Source organism: Hemicordylus capensis, chromosome 9 (assembly GCF_027244095.1).
Source record: "Hemicordylus capensis ecotype Gifberg chromosome 9, rHemCap1.1.pri, whole genome shotgun sequence".
Taxonomy (NCBI): Eukaryota; Metazoa; Chordata; class Lepidosauria; order Squamata; family Cordylidae; genus Hemicordylus; species Hemicordylus capensis.
Genome location: NC_069665.1, coordinates 16,331,245 through 16,343,381, shown reverse-complemented (window position 1 = coordinate 16,343,381; position 12,137 = coordinate 16,331,245). Strand labels below are relative to the sequence as shown.

The following is a 12,137-nucleotide window of genomic DNA, read 5'->3' as shown; positions in this document are numbered from 1 at the left end:
GGTCTATCTAGCTCAGTATTGTCTTCACAGACTGGCAGCAGCTTCTCCAAGGTTGCAGGCAGGAGTCTCTCTCAGCCCTATCTTGGAGATGCTGCCAGGGAGGGAACTTGGAACCTTCTGCTCTTCCCAGTGCAGCTCCATCCCCTGAGGGGAGTATCTTACAGTGCTCACACATGTAATCTCCAATTCAAATGCAACCAGGGCAGACCTTGCTTAGCTAAGGGGACAAGTCATGCTTGCTACCACAAGACCAGCTCTCCTCTCCTTCAATAAATCAGTAACTTGATCTCCAGTCAAGTCAGCCAGCACTTGATTGAAAGCACCCATTGAAGAGCAACGTGCCTTGTGCTTTCAGCTGGCAGGCACTTCATCTGCCGGCTGGGTGCAGGAGGGTCAAAGAGGGCCCCTGGGGGAGGAACAAGAGGATGCCTTGATGGTCCCGCAGACCCTGGCAGCCTATGGCCTTGTCGCCCCTGCCCACCTTATTCCAAGGTCCTTATGCCCCTGTGGGAAAGACACCCCGGCCTCTGTCATTGACTGTATTTTTTGTCTTCAGAGTATTTATTTATTTATTTATTTTTGCATTTATATACCGCCTTTCGTTAAAAAGATAACCCCAAGGCGGTTTACAAAAGTTAAAAACATACAATAAAAAGACAATAAAAATATCATGTTAAAAATATAAAAACATAAAAACAGGCATAAAAACAATACAACAAATAAAAACACAAAGAAGCTGCAGTAGAAAACGATCATGTAAAAGCCTGGGTAAAAAGCCAAGTCTTTAAAAGCTTTCTAAAAGCCGTGATGGAGTCCGAGGAACGAATGGCCACTGGGAGAGCATTCCAGATTCTGGGGGCAGCAACAGAGAAGGCCCTGTCCCGAGTGCACGACAGCCGGGCCTCCCTCATTGTCGGCACCTGGAGCAGGGCCCCCTCAGATGTCCATGGAAAAAGGGAAGGGTAGGTACCAAATGCAATCTCAAAACACACAAAAATGAAGTTCCTGGTAGATGTTAAAGTAAAGTTGTGCCGTTGAGTCGGCATTGACTCCTGGCGTCCACAGAGTCCTGTGGTTGTCTTTGGTAGAATAAAGGAGGGGTTTGCCATTGCCTCCTCCCGCACAGTGTGAGAAATGCCTTTCAGCATCTTCCTATATCGCGGCTGCCCGATATAGGTGTTTCCCATAGTCCGGGAAACATACCAAAAGGGATTCGAACCGGCAATTTCTGGCTTGCTAGGCAAGTTACTTCTCTGCTGCACCATTAGGTGGCTGGTAGATGTTAAGGTATATTAGAATATAAATTGTAAGAGAATATATACAAAGGTAAAGAATCCGCATAGAATGCAAAGTAACCCAGTGGGTGATAACACAATAACCAGAATGCTGAAACATACAAATGGCTGAAGAATGTCAAATAACCCAATGAGTGATGACACTATTATCAGAATGCTAAAATAGACTTATGCAAGGTCTCAAATGATTCTTCAGTCAGAAATGTGTCTCGCAGTATTCAAATACTTCCAAATAGACTTCTGTCGTCTGTTCCAGGAGCAGAGCTCAGTAATGTCTTATGCTCCAATGGCTCTCTTCCTTCCTTCCTTCCTTCCTTCCTTCCTTCCTTCCTTCCTTCCTTCCTTCCTTCCTTATTAATTTATCATCATCATTATTTATTTATAATTATTATTTATTTATACACAGATAAATAATAAATAAATAAGATGGCTCCCTGCCTCCAAAGGGATCACAATCTAAAATAGATACCAGCAACAGTCATTGGAAGTACTGTGCAGGGGGTGGATACGGCCAGTTACTCTCCCCTGCTAAATAAAGAGATACACCACGTTAACTTTGCCAAGTCAGCAGGGGTCATTAGTCGGATAGGTCCCACCACAAGAACTAAGTAAGTCTCCAAGTTCCTTATTTTCAAAAGCAATGCTGCTCCCTGTGAGTTTCATTGTTCAGCCATTTGTTTTAGCATTCTGGTTATTGTGTTATCACCATATACTGAGTCAGACCATTGGTCTATCTAGCTCAGTATTGTCTACCCAGACTGGCAGTGGCTTCTTCAAGGTTGCACGCAGAAATCTCTTTCAGCCCTATCTTGGAGATTCCAGGGAGAGAACTTGGAACTTAGATGCTCTTCCAAGAGCGGCTCCATCCTCTGAGGGGAATATCTTACAGTGCTCACACATCGTCTCCCATTCATATGCAACCAGGGTAGACCCTAGCTAAGGGGACAAGTCATGCTTGCTACTACAAGACCAGCTCTCCTCCCCTAACTGGGTTACTCTACATTGCATGCTTATTCTTAACCTATGTATATATTATCTTACAACTGGAAAATACCTTAACATCTACCAGGCATTTCATTTTTCTGTGTTTTGAGATCTCCTTTCTTCAGCCCAAGTCTATTCAAACCAGCCACTGATAGATCTGTGTAATGGCAATGTTTGAGAACCCCCTATTTTCTAGCTGATAGTGACATAGAGGCACGTGGATTAAACACATGCGGTTGGCAAGATAACTCCAGCGCTCAGATAACATCGCACACTGACCTTCAGATGCTTTGATCTGGGGGAACAGAAAAAGGAGCAGAGATGCGGAGTAATGTCTGTGGGCACCTTTACCCTCAATTATTCTGGCCTTCTGCACTGCTCAATGAATCTCATCCCTCGGCCTTCTTAATCCTGTTCTTCTACCAGGGAGCCAAACAAAAGAGACCATCTATTATCCTGACACATGGTTGTAACTACTTGTGCTTGGCAAAAGAGCAACAAATGGAAATCTATACAGGCAGCATTTCACGGCCTTCTGCATTCCCTAGGGGGTCCGTTACAGGTGATTCAGGAGGAGTATTGGCTGCCTTCAAACTACTGTAGGAAATTCAGCTTCTCCACAAACAACCCACCGCAACAGAACAGTAATACTTTCTGCCCCAGCAAATATTTTTCCAGGATCTTTTTTTGCAGCTCAATCTCAGTACTATTATTTAACACAATGAAGGCCTTGGAAAAGATATTTAGATGCCATGATGTGTCTCTGCCTAAAAAGATTAGAATTGTTCAGACAATGGTTTTCCCCATGACACTCTATGGATGCGAAAGCTGGACTTTGAAGAAGCAAGATAGAAAAAGCATTGATGCTTTTGAACTTTGGTGATGGAGAAGACTTTTGAGGATACCATGGACAGCCAGGGGAAAAAAAAAAAAAGGATCATAGAACAAATCAATCCAGAATTTTCACTTGAGGCACAAATGACCAGGCACAAACTATCATACTCTGGATACAAAGACCCAGATCCCTTGAGAAGTCCATAATGCTGGGGAAAGTTGAAGGAAAGAGAAGAAGAAGATGACTAGCAGCAGCAGCAGGGTGGATGGACTCGATCACGACAGCAAAGAATGAAACACTGAGAGATCTTAAAGGCCAAGCTGAAGACAGATAATCCTGGAGAGAATCTATGTGGTCACTAAGAGTCAACATCGACTTGACTGCACTCAATCAATCAGTCAATCAATCAAGGCTGGTTAACACAACCATTAAAATCAAAATAGGAAGAGGTACCCTGATTTGCATGATCAAAACTCACATACTTCCCTCCAGCCCAGGTTGCTCTTGGTAGGGCTACCTGGCTTTTGTACCCAGCTTTTAACCAAGAGTAGAGTCCTCCTACCTTGATCCTTTTATCATGAGAACCTTCACACCTCTTCTACCCAGCCACGAGCATCCATCATGCCCTCTGCCGCACAGAAACCATAGAGAGCTGTGGCTACAGTGGCTGCTGTCAATGGATGCACTAGCCTGCAAAACCCTCTCTATGATTCTGAGGCAGAAGAACAGTTGGCAGGGCTGCACCCGCCTCCTGCTCCTTCATGGTCAATAGGAGGCTGCTGCTGCTGAAAACATACAGCTTTTCCAATCTGCTGGCAGTGCAAAGCATTCTGAGAAGGCACACACATCCTTGTAGGATTTGCCATGGAGGGGTGAGGTTTGTAGCCCCCGAGTTCAGCAATGGGCCCAGTGGCGGCACTGATTGTCTGTTTTCCTGGTTTTGCAGAAGTGAATGATGTCAGTGGAGCATCAGGCTGAAAGGTGCTTACCGTGGTGGGGAGTCAGGATGCAGGACATCAACCTGAGAGAGGGAATCCCTGTGAGAGCTGAAATCAAACGCAGGTGGGAACTCCTCAGTGCAACTGGTTCTTAGCTCCCCAATTGAGCCGCCATAGTAGAAGCCATCTAGAGCTGGGAAAAAGTCAGAAATAGAGAGCCTTTAACTGCTTAGCAGATCCTTATTAGCCTTCTAAGTCTGGTTCAGATACTTTGCTGTACAAGTGCACAAGATGTCTGTACACTCGTGCAGACATCTTTTGCTGAAAAGCGTTATATAAATTTTTGTCATAATTGCCGTAATTATGCTTAAACAAGCTTAAACAAGAAGGTCAGTGGACATCTGCTGTTCTCCACTGATGAACCCACTGAGGGTTCTGCATCAATGAGGACAGGAAGGAGGATCTTACTGTAGCTGGTATCCCTCCTCAGTTGGAGATGTCGGAAGCATCTGTACTTTCGCAGGCTGCCAATGATGATGGTCACGCAGGAGAGGAACAGCACGATTCCGATCACCACTCCGGCCACCAGCACAGCAGATCCCAGCATACTGGTATCGCTGCTGATTTCGGTGTAGTGGGAAAACTCGCTCACAGGGCTGGCTTGCTTCTGGTGGACTTCTACATAAAAGTGTGCAAGAGAGAAAAAGACAGTTTAAAAAAAAAACAACCTGCTATTAACACATGGCAGGCATACCACATCCAGAAATGGCTTGTGGTGATTGGATGGATGGCCACTGACACACTCTCAGGATTGGACCATATAGTAAAGCCAAACAAACAAATCTTGAGTGACACAAAGTCCTAAACTTCCAGTACCATTTGGAAAGGCACCGTTTGGGTGGTGAGAAGGACCATGTTGCATAAATGGGAGCCACTCTATCCTCACATCTTTATGGTTCAAGCCCTGACTGCCACTCAAAAGGCTGCTTTCAGCTGGAATCCAGAAATGCCAACTAAACTGCATTGAGACTATGACTGCCATCTTTGTTACTGAGACGCAAACGCCTGCATGCCTGATGGACAGTGACTTGGCGAGGGGTTTGTTTTTGTCATCTTTGGCATATATATATTTTAAAGAAAGTTTTACATTTGGCTGTACTGTGGACTCCCATTCTGGTTTGCTTGCTCTTTTTGCAAGATATATTTACACCATATGTCCTTGGCTGCACAGTATCTAGCATGTATGAAGTCAAGAAATGTTCAACTGTAGTAGTTGTTCTGACCAAGCTCCACTATCACTGCATCCCTCTCCTCCAAGTCTATCCTCAAGAGCCAGTTTTGGCTGTTCCGTGGCCACTCTAAGAACATAATTTTGCCCGTCCCTCCTCCGGCAAGTGGCCAACGTGATGGGAAGTGAAACGGTGGCAGTAGTGACCTCCCAGGGCTCCTGCACACTTGAAAGCACAACACCTACATTGGAGGAGAGCTGGACTTGTGGCAGCAAGCATGGATTGCCCCCTTTGCTCAACAGGGTCTGCCCTGGTCTGCATTTGAATGGGAGACTACCGTATTGACCCAAATTGAAGACAATTCTGAATGTAAGAGGCCCCCTTAAAACGTAGGGGTTAAATACAGGTTATACCTGCATTTACCCAAAAGGAACAGGACTCTGAATTTAAGACTACCTCCTGATTCCTAATTTAAAAAAAAACTTGGAAAAAACCTAGTATTGGATCTGAGATCTCGGCTCTAACTGAGGTCTTGCGAGAGCTGTTTTGAGTGCCAGGAGCTGTATAAAAACTGACTGGCCAGTGATGAGGGGCCAGACCTAGAGAAAGGCTCGGAGGAGCAGGAACCCTATGACTTAGGTTGGAGCCGGGGGCAGAAATGTCCAATGGAGGCCTTGTGAAGGCAACAAGCATCTGTGAGAGGACATAGCCCAGCCCTGGGCAATTTCTGAGTCTCTGCCAGTGACTGAAGGCTCCTTGGTGTGAGGAAATCACAAGCTCCAAGGAGGGGACATGACAATGCCCATGTTGTCATAGCCTCAATCTCCAGGATTCAGTTCCTGAGGTGGAAGAGGTGGGCAAATCTCCAGTACCAAAACCAACTGCTGAAGTGCAGACCCCAGTGATGAGGATGTATCAGGCAATGAGGAGCTCCAGGAACCAGACCTCAGACCCCCAGCAACTGTTCCTCCTGAGGCAGATTCACCTGAGGGCAGAGGCGTAACTAGGGAAAACGGCACCTGGGGCAAGCACCGAAATGGCGCCCCCCGCGCCCCCAATATACTACATTATACTTAGGTTTTTCCTCACAAGCGCCCCCCACCGCCGCCAAGCCAGGCCACTGACTGGCCGCCAGGCGCCAGCAAAGCAATGGGGGGGACGTGGGTGGCGCGGAAGGGACCACTCGTGGGGGAGGGGGCGCTAACGCGCTCCCTTGACTGCTGCAGTGCTGCTGCACTGAGCAGGAAACATTTGTATTAACAATTTTTTTTAAAAAAAAATAGAATTTTTTTTTTGGCATGGCGGCACCCCCCACGTGACCAGAAAAGATGGCGCCCGGGGCACGTGCCCCCCCGCCCCCCCTATAGTTACACCTCTGCCTGAGGGGTCAGACCCAGATGTGCTTCAGACCTGGATCTTCTAGCCCTTCAGTGCCCACTAGCACACACAAGGAACGCATTAGCAAGGGAAGGCCCAGGGGGCAGGGCTGCCCCTTTAAGAACACACAGACCTGCCTGAGAGGGCAGAGGGGTGGAACCTGAGGGAGGTACTCAGCGGGGCTAAGAGACATAAAAGGACTCCACAGCAGGGACTCTGTTGGACCACCTTGCTCCCGGAGGTGCTGCAGAGCAGGCTGGCCTCACCTTGCCTCCCTGCTTCTCAGCTGGGAGAATCCCTTTGACTTTTAAATCCTTGATTTAAGAAGTACAGGCTGCTCAACTGTGGTCATTTGTGGGGTTGGGGATTTTTAAAGTTACAGGGGGGGTTTTCTCTTTAATTTTAAAATCTCAGCTGGAAAACCTGTGAAAGACCAAAACTACTTTTGCAGCAACCCAATTTGTTTACCAGGAAGTTGCCTGTGAAAGGTTAAAAGTGCAGAAGCTAAACCTGCGATATTCAAGGGTTTACTGATAGGGGAAGATGGCCTTCTGAGATCTGTATAGAAATTAGGGCTATATCGCCCTAACTACATAAATTCTTCCCAATTACTGCACTGCCCTGTTTTCATGATTGTCTTTAATCATGACAAAAATATGATTGTCCTTTTTATCGTGATTGTCTTTTATTCATGATTGTCTTTTATCATGACATGATTGTCCTTTTCATGACTGTCTTTTATCTTTGCATTTTTATGATTTTTAGAGGCCGCTGTATATTGTTTTATTGTGTGACAAAATGTTGTTGTAAGGCACCATGAATTCACATGTGAAGAATGGCAGGATATAAAAATGTTAAATAAATGCATAAACAAACACACATACTGTGACTGACACCCCATTCAGATAGTACAGCAACTGCAAAGGTTTCCTTGGATGCACTCCAGAGGGATATGTGCAAGGGAATCTGGAGCATGTGCAGCTGCAAAATTTCTCCGTGACCTTGAGGAGCTCATCCAAGGCAAAGGCGTGCCTCATCCTTGAGAAAGCTAATTCTGCCTTTTATTTTCAGGCAGCTATCAGATAATGACTTGCTCTCCGTACGCTGACATCTGTATTAAAGAGTCAGAAGGAATAAGACTGAATCACCAACAGTCTGCAAATTGGGAATGTCAGAAGCAAAGAGGAAGTCCCTGCAGAAGAGCTCAGGAAATGAGTCTTTTTGGATTCCCAGGGCTTTAGGGTATTACGTGGATGTCACAGCAGCTTATGGAGGTGCTGGTTCAAATTAGCAGGGGGGAAATCTTCCCATCTTCGGGCCCAGGGCCTCCTTTATCAACATGATGAAGTGAAACAAATCATGCTGGAGGGAAAGGCACACATGCCAGGAATGCACGCTCCTCACCTGCTTTGTCTGGCAGGAATAAATAGTTCAATATCTCTTGAACTAATGCAGCTTTATAAACTGGGTTTCTGTCTCCAGACTTATGCAGCCAGGCCTTGCAAGAAAGCATGAGGTTCAGCTCAGAGTGCACAGTTCCCACAGATCTGTGCCTTATCAATTGAAATCAGCCTCACAGAGTCAGCCGTAGACCAATTGTGCCCCAGACTAGGAGACTTCACTAACCCCTCCATTTGTTCAGCGTTGGAATGTCTTATTTTTAATTGTCCTCCACACCTTCATGCTAAGCCACCTAATGGCGCAGCGGGAAATGAGTTGCCTAGCAAGCCAGAGGTTGCCGGTTCGAATCCCCGCTGCTCTGTTTCCCAGACTATGGGAAACACCTCTATTGGGCAGCAGCGATATAGGAAGATGCTGAAAGGCATCATCTCATACTCCGTGGGAGGAGGCAACGGTAAACCCCTCCTGTAAAGAAAAACCACAGGGCTCTGTGGTCGTCAGGAGTCGACACCGATTCAACCGCACACTTTACCTTTACCCTCATGCTAACCGAGTAAGGAGGCAATTCTTTTTCAGAGTATTGCCTCTCAGGGTTGAATATATATATATGTGTGTGTGTGTGTGTGTGTGTGTAATTGTTTTTTAAATTTAAAGCTTTTTAAAATTTAAATTGATTAAAAAACCAATTCATATAGAACCTAGGTCAAAGATATCATCATGAACATTAATCATAATTTCTAATTATATTCTATGGACATATTAACAGCAGTATACGGGGATGAGAGATAACAGACCTGAACAGTCCTATTCTGCAGGTGTGTACATGCAGCATGAGTGCGCGTGCACACACACACACACACACACACTCTCAAGCTCTTGCTTCCCACCCCCTTCCCCCCCTCCACAAGACAAAGAAGGTCAATGAATGGAGGATCTGGGGGGATGGAGCAGATCCGAGCAAGGAGGAGGAGCCTGGATATAAATGCATGGATGGGAAGGGGAATAGAAGTGAAACCCAAAGTGAACTGAACATATTCATGCAGTCCTGAGAAAAGGTTTTCCCGAGTGTATCCTCCATTGTTGAAGGGAAACACCTCATATGGCAGCATGCCATAAAAGAGACCCCATTTGCGGGAATATTTTAATGAAGATCCTACACTTGTGGGTAAGAAATGCATGTGTGTGAAAGGCAAAGTGCGAAAAGGAAATGCAGCGCCTAGTTGCCTGAATGAAACAGCATTAAATGAATGAAACGGCTTTGGAATATGCTCCCTGATGAAGTGAGAGCATCTCCTTCTCTGCTTGTTTTCAGGAAGCCCCCCGCAAGACTCTCCTGTTCTTGCAGGCGTTTAATTAGAATTGTAATAATTTTAATAACTGTCTTATACTATTGTTTTTATTGTGTCGCGTGTATTTTAATCTGTGACTTCTTTGGCCCCCTAGCTGTTGTTGAACAGGGAACATGGGATTCATTGTCAATCACCTAATAAAGCCTCCACATAACATGAAAACCTCCGCCTGATAAAACCTACAGCTCCTCCTATACCCAGCAGCAGCGGCCTTTGGCTGATGATTATGAGCATTGGAGTCAAAAACATCCTGCAACACTGTTCAAGAGCCCCTGAAATTCACTTTTAGTCCTATTCACTGGGGGGGCGGGGGAGGGAGGTGATGTGATGTCCTCCCATCTTTCTCAAAAGTTCCGGCTTCTGTCTAATTAAAATGCATTTTTGTCTGAAACAACTGTCACTTTATCAAGCATTCCGTTATCCCTGCGACACGGCTGCCAAGGAGAAATAAAACCTCCCCACACTGCAACAGTTACAGTGGGCGCAAGATAAAGTGGCAAAGGAATGATCCCACAATAATGGATGACCCCTGTCATAGTGATTGCTGGCTACATTAGTGACGGCCTCATTTCCTCTGATGAAGCTGGCACCAAATGGCATTTTACTACTCTGCTGCCTACAAGATGAATATCGTCTGCAAAGAATGAGCTCCTGGCAGTTCTTCCCACACTGCCTTCCTGCTAGGAGGGAGAGAGAGAGAGAGACAGAGAGAGATCTTATTCACTGCCTGCAAGCTGACCTCCTACCCGACACAAGAACAGCCCTGCTGGATCAGGCCCAAGGCCCCTCTAGTCCAGCATCCTATTTCAGACAGCGGCCCACCAGATGCCTCTGGGGAGCCCACAGGCAAGAGCTGAGGACATGCTCTCTCTCCTGCTGTTGCTCCCCTGCAACTGGGATTCAGAGGCGCCGTGCTTCTGAGCCTGGTGGTGGCCTGTAAGCATCAGAGTACGGTGCTGGATAGCAGCACCAGGGCAGAAATGGCTGGGCTTCTTTTTCTGCCAGCACATCATTCCTACCCTGCCCAGGGGATCTCAAACCTGGGTCCCCCCAAGTGGTTGGACTACAATTCTTATCATCCCCTGCCTTCAGCCACTGTGCCTACAAGATGGAAGCTGTAGTCCAACAACATCCGGGGACCTGAGTGGTTCCTTGTAAGAAGAAGCTACGGTGCTTTCTTCTGTCAAATTGCCTTGCCCTATTCAAACTCATCCTTGCTAACTGGGCAAAGAGGCACCGTCTCAAGCAGCAGCAGGGGTGGAGGAAACAACTGTCCCTGTCCCCCACAGCTTTTCTGCAGTGGCTTTGCTGCTGTCTCTCTAATGTTTCTTTTTAAATTGGGGCAGGGAACCAACTGCAGGCCCTCTTGTAGCACACAGTCATGGAAAGGCTTACAGACGTCAGGGGCTTTTGTGTTGTAATGTTAAGAATATGGAAAAGTGTGTGTGGGGTGGGTGGGTGGGGGTTGGGGAAATAATCAATAAACCAAATAGAAATAGAAGTATCCTAGGAGGCTGTTTTCATTGTTTTCCCCCACTGAAGCTGTTGCCGTGGGCAAGGCAATTTAGAATCCACCAAAAGCAAGTTTCTAAGAGTGAGCATGAAGAAGTCTATGCGTAATGGTCTTGGTTTTTCCTTGAATTAAACGTTGGTGGGTGAAGTCAGAGTGTTGGTCCATCTAGCTCAGTACTGTATACTCTGGCAGCGGCTCTCCAAGGTTTCAGGCAGGACTCTTTCCCAGCCCTACCGGAGATGCCAGGGAGGGAACTTGGAACCTTCTGGTTGCATCCATGAAGATGCTCTTCCATTGAGCTAGGGCCCCTTGCAGTGCTCACATGTAATCACCCATCCAAATGCAATCCAAGGTGGACTCTGCTTAGCAAGAGGGACAATTTACACTCATTACCACAAGACCAGCTACCCTCATGGGAAAAACTGAATAAAACAGGAAATGCACTACCAAGAGCTCTTTGGAATCAACAGAGACCGCCAAATATTTATGTGAGGGGCCCTGCACTTCGACCTCATACGTTGGCCCAGCTGTTCCGCGGCATTTCCACTTGCCACCAATGGAGCATGGCAGGGGCTGCTCACAGAGCACATAGCTCTCTTATCACTTCACTGGCTTTTAAAAAGGAAACTTTTCCTGCCCTGCTGCACAGCACTCACTGAGCTGGCAGGATTTGTTTCCAGCAAGCCCCTGTTTGTGCTAATTTTAGTGCCGTGATTAGAAATGATACGTCTATTAATTGGCTGCTCTCGAGTCAATGAACAGCATGGCTGCAGCTCAAGGAGTCGCCGACGCGGAGCGTTAGTGTGGGAACAAGTGAATGAAAGGGAGAATGAATGGTCCCCTTGCCTTTAGGATTACCACCTACATGAAAGTCTTTCTTGTCACTGGAGCATAATCCTGTAACTTGGACTCCAGAGCTTAAATCCATCCGTCAGTCCCAAGAAGCGAGGGCAGGGGAAGAGTTCCTGGCCAATACCTGGAATCATGGTGGACTCACCCAACTCCGACACACCAAGAAGCGGACAGCAGGTTAAAAGCTCCTGGTAATGGGCAGGAGGACCTTGGAGGAACCTGCAAGGGCTCCCAGAAAAGATACGTTATGCTCTCCTGCATGCTGGGTACTCAGCTACCTTGGGGGTGCTCCTGCTGATCAGCATCAGCACCCCCTGCTAACTGAGCAAAGAGGCACCTTGTTAAAGTGGTGATTTTCTTTATG

The 12,137-nt window shown here is 46.7% G+C and overlaps 1 protein-coding gene across 6 annotated transcripts in view; it reads right to left on the bottom strand.

Moving 5' to 3' along the window:
• The window catches only part of BEAN1 (brain expressed associated with NEDD4 1), a 90,033-nt gene that overhangs the window by 21,126 nt on the left and 56,770 nt on the right, over positions 1-12,137 (bottom strand). For all 6 annotated transcript variants that reach the window (XM_053270475.1, XM_053270476.1, XM_053270477.1 and 3 more), the window contains 2 exons: positions 4,521-4,730; positions 4,104-4,245 (listed from right to left, as the gene is read on the bottom strand). In XM_053270475.1, the coding sequence (XP_053126450.1) occupies positions 4,104-4,245; positions 4,521-4,730 (352 nt within the window). The remainder of the gene's footprint in view (positions 1-4,103; positions 4,246-4,520; positions 4,731-12,137) is intronic.